Here is a 19,342-nt window from a genome sequence, read left to right as displayed (position 1 = left end):
CTAGATAATAGTTTTTCTGGCCTTTCAGTTGTCTTGTATTTCCACACTTATGTGATCATTAGAAGATAGTCTTGGATAGTCCAGTTGTCTGGTGAATTAATTACTGTGGAGAGCACAAAGCTGTGTAGGTGGGATTAGCAAGATTGTGATCTCTGTTCATTGTTCCTTTCACAGTGTGGTGTTCAGTTAGGTTTAGCAGTGAGAGTGTGTTTAGCAAATGTAACTGGCTCTGGTAACAGAAGTACTTGAAATGCTAGTGTTTATTTTTATTTTCTTGAAAGCATCACAAAATTGCCACAGCATTACAGCCTTAAGATAAGATAATACAATGTGCTTCTCTGCTTTCTTGCATCTGTGATCTTCAGAGCGTTTTCAACAAACATGGCATAAGTGTAAGATAATCTTGAAAGAAAACAAAGAGTGCTAAAAGGAAAAGAAATCCCACCTCTGCACTTCTCTAACATGTACACACTTGGCTAGAGCTTAGGGATTCCGGTTTAGGAATCTGGTTCCAAAAGGAAACATCATTTCCCAATTCCAAACAAAATCAAACCCATTCTAGTCACTAGTTCCAGGTCAGACCTTCTGCTCCACCACAGAAGCCTTTCTTCTGACTACACTTTTTTCAAGAGAAGTGTTATCTTTGTGCAAACTAATCCTGGAAATCAAAGTGCAGATCTGAAATTCCACTATCTGACATGAGACTTCACAGAACCTGAGCCATTGTTCTCTCCATGAGAGAGAACCCTCTCTCACTCTAAACATCTTCTGTCTCTTGCAAGGGCCCCAGCAGACTCTGGTTGTTGTCTTCAGCATTTCTGGGCAGTGGAACAATCCTCAGGAAGAGGTTTTCTTGCCGCTTGCTTTGAACGTGTGCTAGTCATGCAAAGGCAGTAGAGCTGCTAGACGTGAAGTGAAATGGTCTTGTGCCAGGTGCCTCACTTTTGCTACTCAGTTGTAATGCTGTGTTGTTATGTTTTCTAGAATGGTGGTGCTTTAAATAATCTTAACATTTATCTGAGAGTGGCTTGCAGAAGGAGAAATTAGAATTCAAAACCTAAAACATAAATCAAAGTGTTTACATTCTTTGTCAGGTATAAATTCACCAAGGATAATCGAAGATTTGCATCTTTGCTCTGAAAACAAACCCTTTTATAAACTGTTTATGTAATTCACAATATTATTCATTATCTCTTTTCCAGATGGAAAGGAAAAAATCCCATAGCCAAAAAAGGCTAAAATGCCATGGAAGCCACTCTCAGAATGATACCAGGTCACTTGCACCCCGTTGTCCTCCAGTCTCTTCTTGTATAACAGTCCATCATCCCTAAGCACATCGAATTCACAGGTCACAATGTAGGACTCAGGGAGCTGGCAAATGATGGAGTCTTCAGCTAAAAGTGGGGAAAAGGTTGTTTCTAAAATTTCTTTGATTGCTTCATGGACTTCAGGTTTAAATGAAGTGGGTTTCTGTGGTACGTAGCCTCTAACCTTAAACCTGTCAGGGATAATGTCAGCACTTATCCATTTTTTATACCTCCTCTTCATGCTCTCAGGAACATGGCAGCTTTGTAGGACATCTTCCAAATCTACAGCTTCTTTATTAAGGTAACGAAAGCAGAAGTAGATAACGAGCTTCCGAAACAAAATGGGGACTGAAGCATTCTGCTGATAGGAAGGCAAATGAAAATCTAGCCCTTGTAGTCCGGGGTAAAGTAAGACCTGAGCACGAACTTTTGGGAGATCTCTTCTGTTCAGCAGTATCTGGCAGATAACCGTAGCAAAGTTGGCTCCACAGCTGTCACCACTAATGATGATGAGAGCAGGATCCACGTGATACTCCTCTAAATTCCTCATGAAGTATAAGGTGGCATTGAGACAGTCAAAATATTGCTCTGGGTACGGATGTTCAGGAGCTAAACGATAACTGAAATGTCAAAGATACTGTGGTTACTGTCCAATAACAGTTTATTTGCCATTGCTCATGAGTGACTAGGAAGGGACCTATGTTTGCCCTTCTTAATTTTAAATATCATATTTGTTTTTAACTGGTGTAGATGGGAAAGACAAACTAACGGTGTTATGGAGGTTTTAGAACACTGCCTTTAAGCACCTTTCTAACTCGAATGAAAGCTAAAGCAAGTAATAGGGAGCACAATTCAAAGCAGTGACGTTTTCAGCTTGTTTTCCAGAGGTGCTTCAGCTGAACTCTAGCAGCACAAACAGTGTGTGGAAAAGTGGCACTTACCCAACAGACACAACCACCGAGTTGCATTTCTTGGCAATATAGCGGCATATCCTTTCAAAGGCTCCTAAAGAGAGTTCATCAGAAATGGTGTTTTACCATTTTTGAAATGGAAAACACAACTCCTGGAACACATGCTCTGTGGAAGGAGACTTCACAACCACTCTGGGCAGCCTGTTCCAGTGCTCTGTCACCATCACTGTAAAGAAGTGTCTGCTCGTGTTGAGGTAGAACCTCCTGTGTTCGAGCTTGTACCCATTGTTCCTTGTTATGTCACTGGACACCACCAAAAGAAGCCTGGTACCTTCATCTTGACACCCACCCCTCAGATACTTATTGATAAGGTCTCTCTCAGCCTTCTCTTCTCAAGACTAAACAGCCCCAGTTCTCTCAGTCTTTCTTCATAGGAGAGATGTTCAGGTAGAAGCATTTAGTAATAAGAAGCATGCAAGAGTTGACACTCCTTTGAAACAAAAACTGTCTTTATATATAATTCCCTGGATTAATATCTTTTCCCTGAATTATTCAGACCATTTCTTGAACCTCTGATTTTGCCATTAACAGCTTTGTGCAGTGAAGAATTCCACAGCTTGCTTACACAGGTGTAAAGAACAGGTTTTGTTTGCTCATTTTGTACCTGGCATTCTCCACATCTATTTGGTGACATTTACTCTAGGACTGTGAGACATGGTGGATATCATTCTCTGTTAAACTTCTCTTGCTGCTTAGGCTTTTATAGGCATTTAGTATATCTGTCTTCTCCAGCCTGAAGAGCCATAGTCTGGCTATTGAATTGCTCTCTGTACAGAAGCACTCTTCTCACCTATGCAACCTCTCTCGCAGCCTTTCCAGTACTACTGTGTCCTTCCTGAGGTATGGGGGCCAGAGCTAAAAGCAGTATTCTAGATTTAGATGCAGAATGCATTTATTACAGTGCCATAAATAAGTTTCCACTTTTGTCCTTCCCAAATAATAATTCTTAGCATTTTATTTGCTTTTTGACTGCTACTGTGCACTAAGTCAACATTCACAGGCAATTTTTTACCATAATGGCAAGATCTTCCTGCAAAGGAGTAGTCCGTTCTCTCTTCATCTGTTTGACTTCCCTGAATGCTATTTCACCTGTCATTTTGTTGTCTAGTCCTTTGCTGTCATAAAGACTTCCTGCAGTTTTCAGCCATCCAATTACTACCTTGAAGGACTCAGTATTGTATCATCTTTCACTGTCTTCTCTGTGTTTGAGTATATTGATTAGCACAGATCTTCGTATGGGAATCTCACAGGAACCTCCCACAGCCCATCTGTATTTTATCCAAAAGAAAGACCTCCCTTCTTGTGCCATGAGTGTGTAGCCTCTTTTAGAGACTCTAATGGAAATCAAAGTAGGTTTTACCAACTCAGTCTCCTTCATTAGTGTATTGCTGACTCAGCTTGAAAGCTTACACTGCTTTGTGAAGCATGACTTCCATTTGTATGGATTTTAAGGAGCAAGTCATATTTATCTGTCCGCTGATCTGTTCTTTGCAGCTTCTGCTAGCTTGCTAGTTGCAGACTTCAGGTTGCCTAGTACATAGATTCCCCAAGTCCTTTTCAAAGCTGATCAATATTTATTTGCTTTCCTGTTACCAAATACCAGCTGGAAGCTCCCGTGCCACAGTCAGTGTGCAGGTATGGGTGTTGTATCAATCCATGGCATGTGATACAGCTCTGACAGTGCGCTGATTGTGCAACAGCAGTTGTGGAGTGGACAACAGCTACAGCTATGCAACTGTGTGCTGTGGGGGGTTTGTCTTTCAGCGAAAGAATTTCATCTTTTAGGTAGATCAGAGAGGCTTATCTCTTTGAGTCCTCACTGCTACCCAAACTAGCTGTAGAAGCAGCCAACACTGGTTGGTGTCAGCTAACACCACCCAGACTAACATGCTCTGCACTAAAAGAAGGGTAGACTACTTCAGCCACACTGCAGAACAGAGCCTAAGTGCTAGAAATTACATTATTGTCTCTGCAAGTTGAAAACCCCTGACTTTTGTAGTGTTTCTGCACAAAAGCTGAGTACAGAAGTCTATTTTAAATTCTGCCCTTTGAGGTTCTATCCAAGCTTACAGGAAACATTTTAGTCTAGTTGAGACCCCAAACTAGAAATTTCTCCTTGAAAAGTAACCAAAGCATTGTTCTAAAGCACAGAGCCAGACTATTAATTTTAGCAAGAGCTTTGCCATTTTCACACTCCTGTCTTTATTCCAGGAAGCAGATCTAAGCTGAGTTCCATATCAGCCTAAAAGGATTTTAAATTGCATTTACAGAGAAGATGGAATACAGAGGGGGGAAGTGACATGAATTCCAACCCTTCCTCCAGAGCCATTGCTCCATCTTATTTTCATCTAGTCATTAGTTAAGGCACGAGAACATCCTGTGAGCTGAACTCCCTCACAGTGACCTAAGCATGTGTGTTTTGTTTTAATGGTGTCTCATTCTCTGCCCCAGCAATTTGAATCTGCCCCAGCAATTTGAATATCAGAATAACTCCAGGAAGAGGAGGAGTAGAGTCCCTCTGCTGTTAGCTGACAGCTGATTTAGGGTCTGGATCACATTCCAGGGAGATCTGCTAAGAACTGTTTTCATTAACCTTGCTTGGAGCCCAAAGAAAGTAGGAGTGTGATTCCCATTGACTGTGCACAGGACTACTGATTCCACAGAGTGCTTTGCAGTGAGCACTGAGATTGCAAAGACTGTTGTCATCAGGAAGGACAGGTGAGATATTGACCAATACACATCTGAAGGTAAAAATAGAAAGGTTTGGATTTGATGTGAAAAATAAAACTTGCCCATTTCTTACTAATGCTCCCCAACGTGCCAGCGCCTCCATGAAAATACAGAATTCCTCTTCTTTTGCCAGCAGGTGGCCATTTGGGCTGATAAATCCTCACCGGTACCTCATCTACTTTGAGATCTTTGATAAGAAGTTTTGAATCTCTCCATGCTGGTACTCCATCTAGCACAACTCGCAATAAGCTTAAATCACTGCAGATCCCTAGCTTCTCCAAAATCTTTGCCTGTTGAAAAGAAAGAATTGGTAAGAAGAGGAGTCATGTAGGCTTGCTTCTGAACAGTCAGCATTAACATATCTACATGCAGTGCAATAGTTACAGTAGACACAGAGGCAGGGGGGTAATTTTCATGGGAAGCAGCCATCCAATGTAAAGTGGCTGCAGCTGGACAGATGCACTGGAAAATCTAAATCAGCTTTTAAGATTAATCCTGCCAGCTTTATCAGGTAACTTAAGATGATTTGGTTCGTATAACAATGCTTACAGGCCTCAAAGGGGTGAATTGCTGCTGCTTTGGGGTTTTTTTCTTAAGCCATTATCTTTCAGCTCCCAAATATCTTACCAAAATAAAAGTTAAATCCCCAGTTTTAAGAAAGTTGACTTACCCAGATCATGGTTGTAATCAGCAATGAATGGAAAAAGCGGAGCTTGAGAGGTTGGTCAATTCCAGGTGGCAGTTCTGAATTGAAAAAGTCATAGAATACTCCCCACAAAAAGAGTGCTGGTATTAGGAGAGGAGAAAAGAAAACCAATGCTGTTGTTGCTAGAGCTGTATAGACAGATGCCATTTCGCTTCAGGAGAAGTGAACCCTAAAAAACCCTGTACTCCCTTGAGCCTTGTTTACAGGTGTCTGAGGTGTCTGCATAGGAGCTAAGCACTCAGGTCATAAGCAGAAATAAAATGTTTATTAATGTTGCAATACCCTAATCTTCTCCACCCTTCTTTTGCTAATGATACTATTGACAAATCACTATATTAAAAATAAGGGGGGAGGGATTTTTATCATTTACAAAAGATGAAATTCAAAGTATATCAAATTGGCTTAGAGTCATTGAATCCTAGAACGGTTTGGGTTGGAAGGGACCTCAAAGATTATCAAGTTCCTACACCCTGGCATGGGCAGGGACACCTCCCACTACTACACAAGGTTGCTCAGGATGTATATCATGAGTTCTTCACTAACATTAAGAAATTATTATTCAGAAAGGCCCTTATATGAGGACTGCCTCTGGTTGACTTCTTGTTGGATTCATTATGGATGGGCATTGCTCTTGTAGCATTAGATTTCAGTGATGTGGGGCTAACTGCAGTTGTCATCAAGGTATATACTGCTCTGAGAGGAAAAATATTCAAACTCGCATGTTTTGGGTAAATTTTTCTTAAGATTGGAATGCACAGACGCATTCATGTTTTAATTTGGATTTAAACGAGAGCACATTTGCTCTCTGTGTGACCTCTGATACACCCTGGCAGAAAGATTTGCTTTGTTTGAGTGATGGATGCATGTCTACATTACATTAGCTGCCCAAGATGTTTCTTCACGCTGGAGGAGGAGTGCCAGACAGGGCAAGTCTTAACATACATTAATGTCTCTCCAGCTACATGGTGGTGGGTTTGTAGATTTAAACCACTTGTTTCTAGTAAAGGCTTCTAAACTCTAAGAATTTTGTAATGATTGTAGTTCTTGTTTGTGGCTCAATGTAGTAGCATTTTGAATACCTGGGAGATAGTGAGGGGTGCTGAAATTTGGTGGCAGTTGTTCGGTAATTTTTTCTGGTTTGCATTCTTCTTACCAGAATTTCATTTTCCACACCGTGTTTAAAGTTACAGCTCCCAAACTTATTTTTTCCAGTCCTGGCTTTTAAAATCTGAAAACTGAATTAGTCCTTATTAATGGTATTTAAAGTAAAGCAATTATAACAGCTGATTTACACAGTTTTACTTTATGGAGACAAGAACGTGTGGGATAAAACAACAAAAATTTGCACCAATATTTGTGAAACAGGCAAATCATCAGCTGCTGTTCACTGAGGTTGGCTGCTTTGGGGCCACATTTCCCTTCTGTGGAGCACAAATTAATCGATAATTAGTTACAAATGTCAGGCTGTGGATTGTTGAAGCCAAACACAGACACTCCTGGTTATTTTGTCCTGAGTTTATGGATGTTTTCTGCAGCACAGCAAGGTCATCCTACTGGTGATCTTGGTCCATAGTTTGTGTGCAGTGTGGTATTATAACACAGTCTGGGGAGGGGGCTAGTATTTCTTTGGCCATATATTCCCAGCAAAACAGCAGAACAACTCGGTTTTTACTACGTGCTTGTAAGTTACCACATGGAGATCAGCTTTAAATATTGGAGATCAGCATTCTGAACACAGCTTGGAGTCTGGCGTTGTAATGCTTGTTAGGAATATGTGTATGGATCTTTAGTCTTGTAAAAGGTACTCAGAGCTTATTAAATTGATACTTTATTCATAGAATCATGGAGTCAGAGAATTGTTTTGGTTGGAAAAGGTCTTTAAGATCACTGAGTTCAGCCATTCTCAAACTCTGCCAAGGCTGGTATGAAATCATGTCCCTCAGCACCACATCTCTGCAGCTTCTAAACACAGGGATTGAACTGAGTGTTCCTGGAGACCAGCATGTTAAATATAGCAGTTGGTGAGTTGAGAATTGATGCTAATTCAGTAAATTCTTCCCGTTTTCTCATCAGTGAGCTTCCATTTATTCAAGGAGTTGGTAATACTAAAGTTCATTCTTTTATTATTTTTTCAGCATATTTCTAATGGCCAGGGTGATGTTGGGAAGGTGAAGTATAACAACACCTAGCCAAAAAAACATGAGCTTTGTTGTTTTCCCCACATCTTCTACAAGGCTTATGTAGATGTGTGATCACAGACCTCTTTCTGGATTGAGAATGCATAAACTTCATCAACTTCACAACAGTTTTCATTGGCAGAAGAGGAAGGCAGTTGTCACATCAAACAGTAATGAAGGCAGAAGTGTCAGAGTCGTTGGTGTTAATGAGAGATGCAGATGTCACGTGTTACTGCTTTGCTTGTAATATCTTTCTGTGAAACATTGCAAAACATTTCACTTCTTATTGTGGGCTGTGTTAGGAAACAGAGCCTACGAGGAGCCTATAGTTAGTTGAGTATTGTGGAGCTGCTATGTGTAATACAGGAAATATTACAAGCATTAACTACAGCGTGATGAAGTAGTCAGCTGTAATGACTGAGGTATCAATTCCATCAGGTACAGCCAAGCTTAATGGATAAATGGAAGGCAGAAAGGAAGAAAACAGGAAAAAGTAATAATGTGTAAAAGCAGGGGGGGAATGTATTATCAGGAAAAACAGCTTCTGATACACTGAGTTTTATTAATGTACATTGAAAAATGAAGCACTCTGATAAACAGAACTTTTACTCCAGGTTATTTAGTTGAACAATTTGACTCTGTAGTGGAATTTAACTACCTTTGGTTTTGCCAAGTAGAACATGTCAGAAACTTACTGTTCTGGATCACATTTCTTGTGTCTATGTAAACAAATGACTGAGAGCATCTCAGACCTCTTCAGACTTCTAAGCCATAATGTCCAGCCTGCAAGGTGAATTTAGTCTGCCCTTTACAGTGGCAGTAAGAAGCTTTAAGAAATCACAGCCCAGTGCATGCTCTGTGATACTGGTTTTTAAAGGTGCTATGTATTTGTTTGATCTATCTCCTTTATAATCCAGCCTGCCTCCTACCTACCTTGCAGTGTTCTCCCTTCTTGTTATCTCCATCTCTCCTCCCAGATTAGTAGCTACTCCCTGTGCATTCTGCTCTTACTCATGACTGAACACTGTGTTTTGTCTAGTAAAAATCTTTATTTAAACTTTTCTAAGTTACTCCTTGAAGTATGTCCGTTCCAAATGACTCCTGGGTTAAACATCTGCTAACAAATTCTGCAGTGAAAATCTGTGCTGTATTTAAAAGAAAAAAAAAAAAACAGATCACAATGCTGACAATTATGTACTAGCATTCAGCAATGGGAATTCAGTTCAGAGCAGGTGCATTTTTGAAATGATGAATGACTTGACAGAAGGGTTTTGTTCTGTAGCACTTTGAAATGTGGATGAGCTCCTAGATTTATGTGTTTTGGTAGCTGTGTAGTTCTGTTCCCTCAGAGTGGATGAACTCCACAGAAATGGAGTCTAAATAAAGTGCTCTGGAACATCCACCTGGCATCTCCTGACAGCTCACCACACCAAGTGTTATAAGACACACCAAGGTTTATAAGTCTATAAGTAGCTTGAATGTAAATATAATAACTGCAATTGGCTTTAATTTACTGTGGCCAGAATTGTTCCAGGCTCATTACTCCAAATACTTAGGTTAGCATTTTCTTCACTGTTATAAGAGTCAGCAAAGAGTGAATCATGGAGGTAATGGGCAGTCAGAGAAAAAAGACTGGCAGAACTAAAAGCAGCCATAGTTTGTAGGCTTTTGCCTCTTTATTTCAGGAGCAGTACAGAGAATGTGCCTCACAGGGAGAGAGTAAAGTAGATGCTTTTTAATAAATAATATTATTTATAAATAATAGAGTTAACAAATTTGGAATGGTTTCTAACAGCTTATTTTTTAAAGCACTTGCTGTTGTATGTTGACTTTTAGCTAGAGCAGGATGAAGAGGGGATGCAAAGACAGCAAAGCAGAAGATAACTGAAGATATAGAGTGCTGTAATAATCCACAGTGATGTAGAATCATAGAGTCATTTTGGTTGGAAAAAACCTTTTAAGATCATCCAGTCCAACCATTCCCTAAGTCTGCCAAGTCTGGTGCTGAACCATGTCACTCAGCACCACATATCTACCTCTTTTATACACCTCCAGGGATGGGGATTTAACTTGATTGCTTTAGAACAGGTAATCTGACTTCAAAGTTGTTGCAGCTTAAAGATGTGCCTGGTTATTAAACATTCAGCTTTAGTATATGAAAGTGTAGCAACAGGTTCAGTAACAGTATTCAAGCCTAAACCACAGGCTGACCTTTTATAATGGCTTTCATATTCTATTCATATTCTGTGCCCAGAGCACAAAGGAGTTTGTCAGCTTATTCTGCAGACATTAAAAATCAGTTGTGTACTAACCTCTGGTGATCAGAATGATGTACAGCAAATTGCTTCCCTTTCTTCATTTCTTTTAACATCTTCCTGTGACACAAAGCTGTTCAACTAGTGTCAAGCCCTCCCAGCTGTGCTGAACTTCCCAGCATTTTACTAGTTTTCAGGTACTGATCTGATCTATTCCTGAAGACTTTTATTTGTGAGATCCTGCCACCTGACACTGTTCCTCTGTGAGAAAGTGCTTCCTGCTTCAGCCCGTGCAGGCCTGCAGTTAATACAGGCTCTTTGGAAAGTGACTGATATGACTTTATATTCCCATTTAACTTTAGATATAAAAAAACTATTAACATTATTTTAATAGATACTGTATTCTCTAACCATTATATTCTATACCAGCCTAACCCATTTCCTGACCTCCTTTCTTTTCCTTCCACTTCCTTCTTTAATGTCTGTGCTGAAATCTTTTCTGCTATATCCAGTTCCCTTTAATTTTATGTCTATGCTGAAATCGTTTCTGCTGTATTCAGCTCTCATTAAGCTTGCCTTAAACTCAGCTTTCACCAGGCAGAGGCTTTGATAAATAATTATGCAAGAATGATTTGCGCTTCTGCATTTAACTGTACTCATTATACACTTAACCTGTAGATTAATGCCTTTGTACCTGCCCTATGTTATCCTTAAATTGTGGTTTGTGTGTTATTGTTACCAGAAGTTTATTGAGCCAAACTGCATTGCAAAACACTTGCCATGGGCACCAGATCTTTTATCAGTACACAAGGAAACAATGAAGAGGTGGTAGAGGAAAGAAAGATGACTTCACCTGATTTGACCCGTCGTAAGAGGAAATGAAACAAAAGACATCACCATATCCATTTATTTGGTACAAAGAAGACATATTAAGAAGATTGTTTAATTAGAGGAAAATTGAAGGTGCTTTTTAGAAATCTTTGTGAGCAATGAGAGATGGGAATCATGAAAGGAACTTTACATCAATCTTAGAAAATTTACTATCTTTTCCAGGCCTTTTTCTCCAGATCGGAATGCTACCAGCCCACCCCAAAATGCCAAGAATATTGTTCCGTGGAATCCCTCTTGCAGATGGCACCAGGTCACTTTTATACCATGATCCTCTAATCGTTTCTTGTAGAGCAGTCCATCATCTCTAAGCACATCATATTCGCAGGTCAAGATGAAAGCCTCAGGAAGCTGAGCAATAACACTGTCTTCAGCTAGCAGTGGTGAGAAAACAGGGTCGATGAAAAGCCTTAGCGTCTCGGAGATTTCTTCTGCCATTGGGAGTGTTGGACTTGGTTGGTAGCCTCTGACTTTAAACTCCTGAGGGATGTGGTCAGCACTCACCCATTTTTTATACTTCAGTTTCAAGTCTTCTGGAATATGAGACCAATCATTTATTTTTTCCACGAGTCTGACATCTTTGTTAACATACCTCAGACCAAAAGTAATGATTCGTTCCTTTAATAGAATGGGAACTGCCTTATTCTGCTGGTAAGAAGGCAAATCAAAGTCCACACTCTGGAGAAAAGGATATATTAGGATTTGTGCTCTCAGCTTTGGGAGATCTCTTCTCTTCACCAGCGCTTGGGCAACGGCAGCAGTGAGCGTTCCTCCACTGCTGTCTCCACAGATGATGATGCGGGAAGGGTCTACTCCATAATCTTGTGCAGTCCTCAGAAAGTGTATGGTGGCAGTGACACAGTCCTCAAACTGGGCTGGATATGGATGCTCAGGAGCTAAGCGATACCTAAACAGGAATGAAAGAGTTTTACCATAGTTATGTCCAGGGAATGGTCCTGTGGGTACTCCATTTATAACTTGCTTTCTTAAGGCAGGAAAATATTCCGAGATGATAACGACAGCAACAGAATTGATTACAATTAGTACATGTGATGTGTTACTGTCAGTGTTTGGGGGAATCCTTCTTCCCCCGTCTCTGAGGTGACTGATGGCACGTGCTGAGTTGTTGGATGACGAAGCAGGTGGGTAAGAACCAGTTACCAGCAGTTCTGGTTAGAAACTGAAGTCAGTGTTTGCCAACAAATTGTTAGAGAATGTGAGCATAGAAAGTGGATAATGAAAACATGCAAGGTTCTCAGTGGTTTTCTATATGCTGAATTCTTTAGAAACAGAATCAGTAAGAGTTAAGGATCCTTCAAGTATTTTAGGATGTACATAGTGATTAGTGCAATTTTAATCCATTTCCAAGACATCAGCTCTGGAAACCATGAGGAAATAGACCTCTGAGGTGATACCTTCTGAACTTCTAGACATTAGCTCCTTTAAAAATACATTACAGTTCAGCAGACAAAGATCTGGAATGTTCATCTCAGGTTGACTGCAAGTTAAACATGGTTCCCCCTGAGTTTTTCAGAACTCCTAAAATGAGTTTATAGTAGCCTGAGCAGCTGTGCTTTTGACAGAACAGTTACACCTCAAACACAGTGTTGACTTTCAGCTTAAGGTGGTTTGGATACAGCTTTAGGAAACCAACATCCTCACCTCTTAGTGGTGGCTTGCAAAATTATTATAATGGATTTTATTTGGAAATAAGCAAGTGCAGAGCAGTTGACTAACTCTTGCTAAGAGCAGTTAGTGCTGGCAAAACACGTGGTCATTAAATATAAGTACTGCCTGCACTTTACAAGGAACTTGGCTTGTGGTGACTGCATTAAAGACTTACAAACCTAGAAGGAGGCACAAATGGCTATCCTATGGTGTGGCTGTGACTCCACTTACCCCACAGACACAAACACTGAATTGCTTTTCCAAGCCAAATGGCGACAAGTTCTTTCGTAGGCCTCTGTAAAACAAAATAGTTCAATGGAATTATTACTTGCCTTAAAAATATATTGAATGAAAATACTCTGACATTCTCGTCTCCATTCTGTGATTCATACTGCTCTCTAATTCTCTTCCTGTGGCATGGTCCAATCTGGAGATTGCTCAGAATTTCATTCCATCTGTGAGAGTCTTCTTGCCAGTAAGAAACCTGGATTTCACACTGAGTCCCCTCTTGGAAAGGTTAGTTCAAAGAAAGTACCACTGCTGCCACTTCTGAAGTGGTAATGAAGAGGAGAAGTTATATAAAAGAAACAAACAAGCACAAACCCCCCCTGCTACATCTAGCACAAAATTTTTTCCTGTACATGAGGCACCATCTCATCTCTTACGCCTTTCCATTTCAGATGCCAAAATCTACTTTTACCTTGTTTTACCACTCAAAAGACACAAGGCAGTAGACACACATACACCAAGCTTGCACACACATGCAAATATCAATTGAGCTTTTTAAAATAAGAAATAAACTTCTATTGAGATTTTCAACTTTTCTCATAAGCATGGAGAGAAAGGAAGCAAGCAGGTATTAAAAACGATCAGAGATTAATTGCACAACCTGGAAAACAACAATTTAACTTGACACCTACTGCATGTAAATAAAATTATTCTGCTGTCCTGAAATGAATTTTGATATTTATATTGCTTAACCTTCTAACTCTTCATGTCACTTAAGAAATACTGTATCAGATCAGAAACTAGAACAGGTTGTCCAGAGAAGTTGGGAAGGTGCTAAGCCTGGAGTGTTCAAAGCAAGGATGGGGCCTTGGGCAACCTGGTCTAGTAGGAGTTGTCCCTGCCCATGGAAGGAGGGTTGGAATTAGATGATCTCTAAGGTCTTTTCTGACCCAAATCATTCTAAGATCTGTAGTCATAGCTGTATTATTTATAGTACTTACGAATGCTTCCAAACAGTCCAACCCCTCCATGAAAATAAAGGACTCCTCTTCTTTGGCCAGTGGTGGACATTTTTGGGTGGTAAATTCTTACTTTAACCTTTTCAAAACTTAAGTCCTTGATCAAAAGATGTTTATCTTTTAACGGCGGTATTCCATCCATTATAACCCTGAGCAAATAGATGTCTTTGGTGATACCAATTCTTTCCAAAAATTTTCCCTGTTAATAAACAGAAAGAAACCACAAATTAGTGCCGATTTCCATCTTACCTGGAAGCTCATAATGAACAATTGAAAATTCCGTGGTCAATTCAACCTTTGTCTCCTGACGGTTCTTACAATGAAGTGGGCAGTCAAGATGATGGTTTGGATACATCTTCATTGTAATGTAATAGCTACCAAAACTGTCAAAGGGCTGACAGGAATGGGTGAACTTCTCTAGCTGCCTTGTGCCTGTGCTTCTCCAAAATCAAGGCTTTTGAGTCTGTTGGGCAATCTGCCTGAGAGGTGCTTTCACAACAGCACAGTAACTTGACTCACTAATGCCACCTTGCAACTCCAGCAAAATCATTCCTAATGCTATCTAGCAGAACATGGGGTTAGCCTTGGTGGTTATTTTTAGGTTATGTTAGATCATGCTGTTTAGCAATGAATTAATTCTTCAGTGGTGAAATCCTGGATTAGATTTTATAAAGAAGAAAAAATAAGAACCTACTATTACTAAATAAAGTGTCAAATACTTCAACTTGCCTCTAATCTTTAGTTGATGTCTTCTTCCTAGTAACAAGTGATAGGATGGGAAGAAATGGCCTCAGGTTGCACTAGGGGATGTTTAGGTTGGATATTAGAAGAAACTTCTTCACTGAAAGGGTTCCCAAAGACTGGAACAGCCTCCCAGGGGAGGAGTTTACAAGACACAGAGATGTGGTTCTGAGGGACATGGTTTAGCACCAGACTTGGTAGAGTTAGAGAATGGTTGGACTCAATTATCTTAAAAGTCTTTTCCAACCAAAAGGATTCTGTGCTAGTCAGGTATTTAATGAGCCACAAAACAATGAGAGAGGAGGTACAGCTGTTTAAACTTTACCTTTGGATGAAGCAATGTGGCTGACACTTTAGTTTCCCAAACTCACACCACTTCTTAACTTGCAGAAAAACAAACTGCATATCTTCTGCCACAGCTGACCTGCTGAACAAGCATAGCTTTGAACCTTAACTTGATCTCACAGCTCAGTGATTCTTATTTGAACACTCCCCCTGAAGATTTTATGTCACTCTGAGCTAGTCTACTTCATTGCATCTGGATGGCTTTAGCTCTTTTGGTTGTAGTCTGCTCTTGATTAGTCTGTTGCTGCTCAAGATGAAAAATAAGAGGCAGTATCACTGTATTTTCACTATACTGGGTTAACTTCTCTAATGAGTAATTTCAGTTGTTATGTTGTGTCTTATTGAGGCATTTGTGTTTCAAAAGGAATTGCATATGCAAAGGTGTATGCTGCATGTATTTTAAAAACCAATGCTAAGTCTTGTGGCTTTCAGCTCACATCTCATGTTGCACAGTAATGTGGTCCTGTTACATTTGCTGTAGGTGTCCTATTTTAAGCTATCTGAGGAGCTGATCCCACAGGAAAGAAGGATCATCTGGTGGCCAGGTTTTAGTCTCATACTGAGACTGCTGAACTCCTGGATGATGTCCATGGGAAAAACATTTTGTTCCTTTGATCTTTCAGTTCTCTCCAACATTTTCTTTCCTCACAGTAATACTTTTGTAACAGATTAAGCCTGTAATTAGCTGAATGGTTTGCACAGAATGTAGAGATTATCCTTCTCTTGGAAATACAGGGGAAAGAAAAAATAGGAGTCCCTATCAATCACTCTGTGTGGTGTTGGCAGTCTTTGACCTGCAGCAGTTTCATGGGTCAGCTTCCATAGAGATTGGCACTTATTTATATTGCTCTTGGTTACTTCACTGTTAGCAGGGAGCATCTCCTGTGGATTACCTGCCCTTATGGCAGACATCCATAATTAGTGTCATCATGCATAATCTTCAGAGTTACTTTTGTTAATAAGCAAGTGAATGTGTTGGTTTATATTGTATTGTTTTAATTGGACAGTTCCTCACAATAAGAGTTCTACAAGAATCCTAGAATAGTTTGGGTTGGAAGGGACCTTAAAGATCGTCTAATTCCAACCCTCTTGCCATGGACAGGGGCACCTCATGCTAGACCAGGTTGCTCAAAGCCCCATCCAACCTGGCTTTGAAGAATTCCCGGCTTGGAAGCTCCACAGCTTCTCTGGGCAACCTGTTCCAGTGCTTCACAACCCTTGTGGGAAAGAATTTCTTCCTCATGTATGGTCTAAATCTGGATCAGTCCAATATGACCTACGGTTGACATCTGTAACTAAGGGGCAACTGCATGTAGTATAATTTATAAACCAGTAATTGGACAATTTGTTATAATACTCGTCAAGAATCTTCTAACCCAATAGCTGACATGACAGCTTGAAAGGTAATAAACACTTGCAGGTAACATAAAACAGTCAAAGAATGGGATTAGAGAGCTGCAACCTTGTTTGAAGCATTGTCTAGCCCAGCTTCTGCAGCAACACTGCATGTAACAGTGCCTGGCATTCCCAGGGAAATGCTGGAAAACTGATCCTGTTGACAACAGCTGGAATGGAGATTGCCATGCACCAGCAGCAAAGCTGTGGAAGATCTGAGTTAGCTTAGAAGTGGGAGTCCAGATACAAGTTCAAACAAAAGACTAGGGCCTGCAGCAACATGAATGTAGTGGGAAGAATATGGCAGCTGTGCTCTCCATGGTGTTACAGTCCTTTGTCCTCTTTGCACAGGTACAGAGGCTATCATGTACATGCCAGAACTCATCTGAACTGTATTTTGTGCCAGCCCTTCCACATGAATCATTCCTAGAACACCGTACAAGAAGCTGGCAGAACTATCAGCACCACAGGTAACAAAATTTAATCAACCCCTCTATTTTCCAGGCAGGATCAGTCATAAGTCTTCTGCCTACTGTTCACCTTCACTGATACGTCCCTTGTTTTTCTTATAGACTGAATATTAGGTGAAAAAAGAAAGGAGAAGGTAATAGCTTTTTCAGTGAAGCTGAACATTAGTAACATTAAGATGTAGCTGGGTTTATTTAAATATATCCTCATAGACAAATGCAGGCATTTCTTAGTATAATCTAATAGATCAGGCACAGCTGCTTCAAACTGGTTCTCCAGTGCTTTCACCTGCATCTTTTGTCCCAGCTGAAGACTGGCTGTGCTAGTATACTTTAATTTTCCCTGCAATTTTGACATCATCTGTGTCATCTCTTAAAAGGATTTGGCTACCTTGGCATAAATAATTGGCCCAACAGCAACACCAGGAGTGGCTGTGTCACTTGGTCTTTACTTGCATGTAAACTTCTGTATAACCCTACATGAAAATTACCTTTCTGCTGCTTTGAGGTGATGTGGTTCTGTGCCTTTCCTTGGCCTCTTGCTGGCCAGCAGGAAAGACAGAAAATTCTCAGAAGTTACAAACTACCTTAAACACCAGTGAATTTCTAAATCCTGCAGCTTAGCTTCTTACATGGGAACTACACAGAGATAAAACTTTGTCTGATGGATAAAGACAAAATATCTTGAATATCTAGAGAGATTCAAGGTGAGCCTTGACATGGCTCTGGGCAACCTGATCTAGTTGAGGATGCCCCTGCTTACTGCAGAGCAGGTTGAACTAGATCACCTTTGGAGGTCCCTTCCAACCCAGACCATTCTATGATGTTATGATTCTAGGAGTATTTCATGCAGTGTTGTGAAACTGTGGAAGTCCACAGGTTGGACAATAGTTATAAGGCAATGCAATTTTGTTTCTGTTACTATCGTAGCAGCACTCAGGCCTGGGTGGAGTGCTTCTCCAGAGACACGATGTGTCGCATTCTTAGGAGCTTACTGGCTGACTTCAAACAAAACTTAATAAGCAATGTGGCAGGGAAAGAAAGGGAGGAAGAAATAATGACTTTAGAACACTTTAGAACTGGAGTGAAATGTAATGCAAAAGCCAAAGAAACTGAAAATGTTTTTCACAGTTTAAACAAGTGAAAGGAAATCTTCATTTAGGTGGCACAGAGGTGTTTTATTTTAAATGACAGAGGCAACAATTCATTTGAGAAAGGAACTGATGAAACAGAAAGATAAGTGGAAGTCACGTTTTAGTTTGGAAGAGAAAGATGAAAAACAAGGGAGCATAAAAAATGTGCTAAAAACAATGACAGAAGAACAGCTTTGATATAGTGTGTGTATTATCTCAAGAAAGAAAGTTGTTGAGACACCTTGAAAGGCAAAAGATGATGAGTGTGGCAGCTGTCTTTCAGATGGCTCAGAAGCAAAGGGACACAGTCATAGATCTCAGATCACAGACATCGTTAGTTGCTCATTCTCTAAAGAAGCACAGTGTCAAGTTCCACATATACAATACATATACTCTTAAGCCTTCCAGCACTGTCTTAAGGCAACAGGACTGAAAAGCTAAAAGAAAAGCCATCAGAAAAAAAAATGGGAATTACACAGGCTGCAGAATGTTATTTTTCCATATTGTCAGCTTTGGTGCTGTGCAGCAAACAGTAGAGTCTGTTCTGTCCAACTGAGCTGAAGGTATCTGCACTATGCTCACATCACCAAATTAATCCAGCTGCATATTTGCAATGAATTTAAACACTGATTCTGATAAAAACTCACTCATCCATTACCCCTCTATCAGAAATTAAATTAGAAAGTCCAACTTCCACCAAGTTTGACTCACCAGACCAAACCCGAAGTTCATGAGGAAATGAAGAACATAAAGCTTTTGTCGCTGACTAAATCCGTGAGGGATTTCTGCCTTGGGGTGTTCATAATAGAGTGCCACAGCCACAAAGACAGTCAAAACAGCAAGAAGAATGCCTAGGAGGAGAACCATGACTGTACTGCTGGGAGCCAAATGGGAAAGTCAGCCGTGCCCTCCTTTCCCCTCTGACTTTTGAAGGATTTCTGAAGGTGAAGGCACGGGATTAGCAATTCTCTTCATGTCCCATCATCTTGCTTAAAAAATGCTAATAGGAAGATGAAAACATGTGGCAATCAAACCATACAATTAAGCAGATAGTAACAATTAGTCATGGGAGAGACTTGCATAAGCAGGTTCTCATTGCAGCTAACATGTTTTGAGTCTCTGCCCATCACCATAGAGCCAGTGCTTGATAGATTATTTGTAGTATCAGCATTATGAGAAGACAAAAGCTTGTGTCTCTCTCTATTTTATGAGTACAGTCAAGTATTTCTGAGTTCCTGGGAGTTCCTGTGCAACAGGATTTCTTATTAATCATCTCCAGAGCTGCTCAGTTCCTTGGTTTATTGTGCCTCCA

The 19,342-nt window shown here is 40.2% G+C and overlaps 2 protein-coding genes across 2 annotated transcripts; both read right to left on the bottom strand.

Annotated features, from left to right (window-relative positions):
- Positions 1 to 1,152: 1,152 nt before the first annotated feature.
- Positions 1,153 to 5,861, bottom strand: LOC128977503 (arylacetamide deacetylase-like 4). The gene is made up of 4 exons (XM_054395056.1): positions 5,679 to 5,861; positions 5,082 to 5,298; positions 2,249 to 2,312; positions 1,153 to 1,927 (listed from the first exon to the last, which is right to left on the bottom strand). Exons 1-4 carry the CDS (start codon positions 5,859 to 5,861, stop codon positions 1,153 to 1,155), a joined length of 1,239 nt encoding a protein of 412 aa, XP_054251031.1.
- A 5,302-nt stretch (positions 5,862 to 11,163) lies between these two features.
- On the bottom strand, positions 11,164 to 18,897 carry LOC128977506 (arylacetamide deacetylase-like 4). The gene is made up of 4 exons (XM_054395059.1): positions 18,742 to 18,897; positions 13,932 to 14,148; positions 12,934 to 12,997; positions 11,164 to 11,941 (listed from the first exon to the last, which is right to left on the bottom strand). The coding sequence occupies exons 1-4, from the start codon at positions 18,895 to 18,897 to the stop codon at positions 11,164 to 11,166; spliced, it is 1,215 nt and encodes a 404-aa protein (XP_054251034.1).
- Positions 18,898 to 19,342: the final 445 nt, after the last annotated feature.

The sequence above is a fragment of the Indicator indicator genome, chromosome 32, assembly GCF_027791375.1.
Source record: "Indicator indicator isolate 239-I01 chromosome 32, UM_Iind_1.1, whole genome shotgun sequence".
NCBI lineage: Eukaryota > Metazoa > Chordata > Aves > Piciformes > Indicatoridae > Indicator > Indicator indicator.
This window is presented reverse-complemented; position numbering and strand designations above follow the sequence as displayed.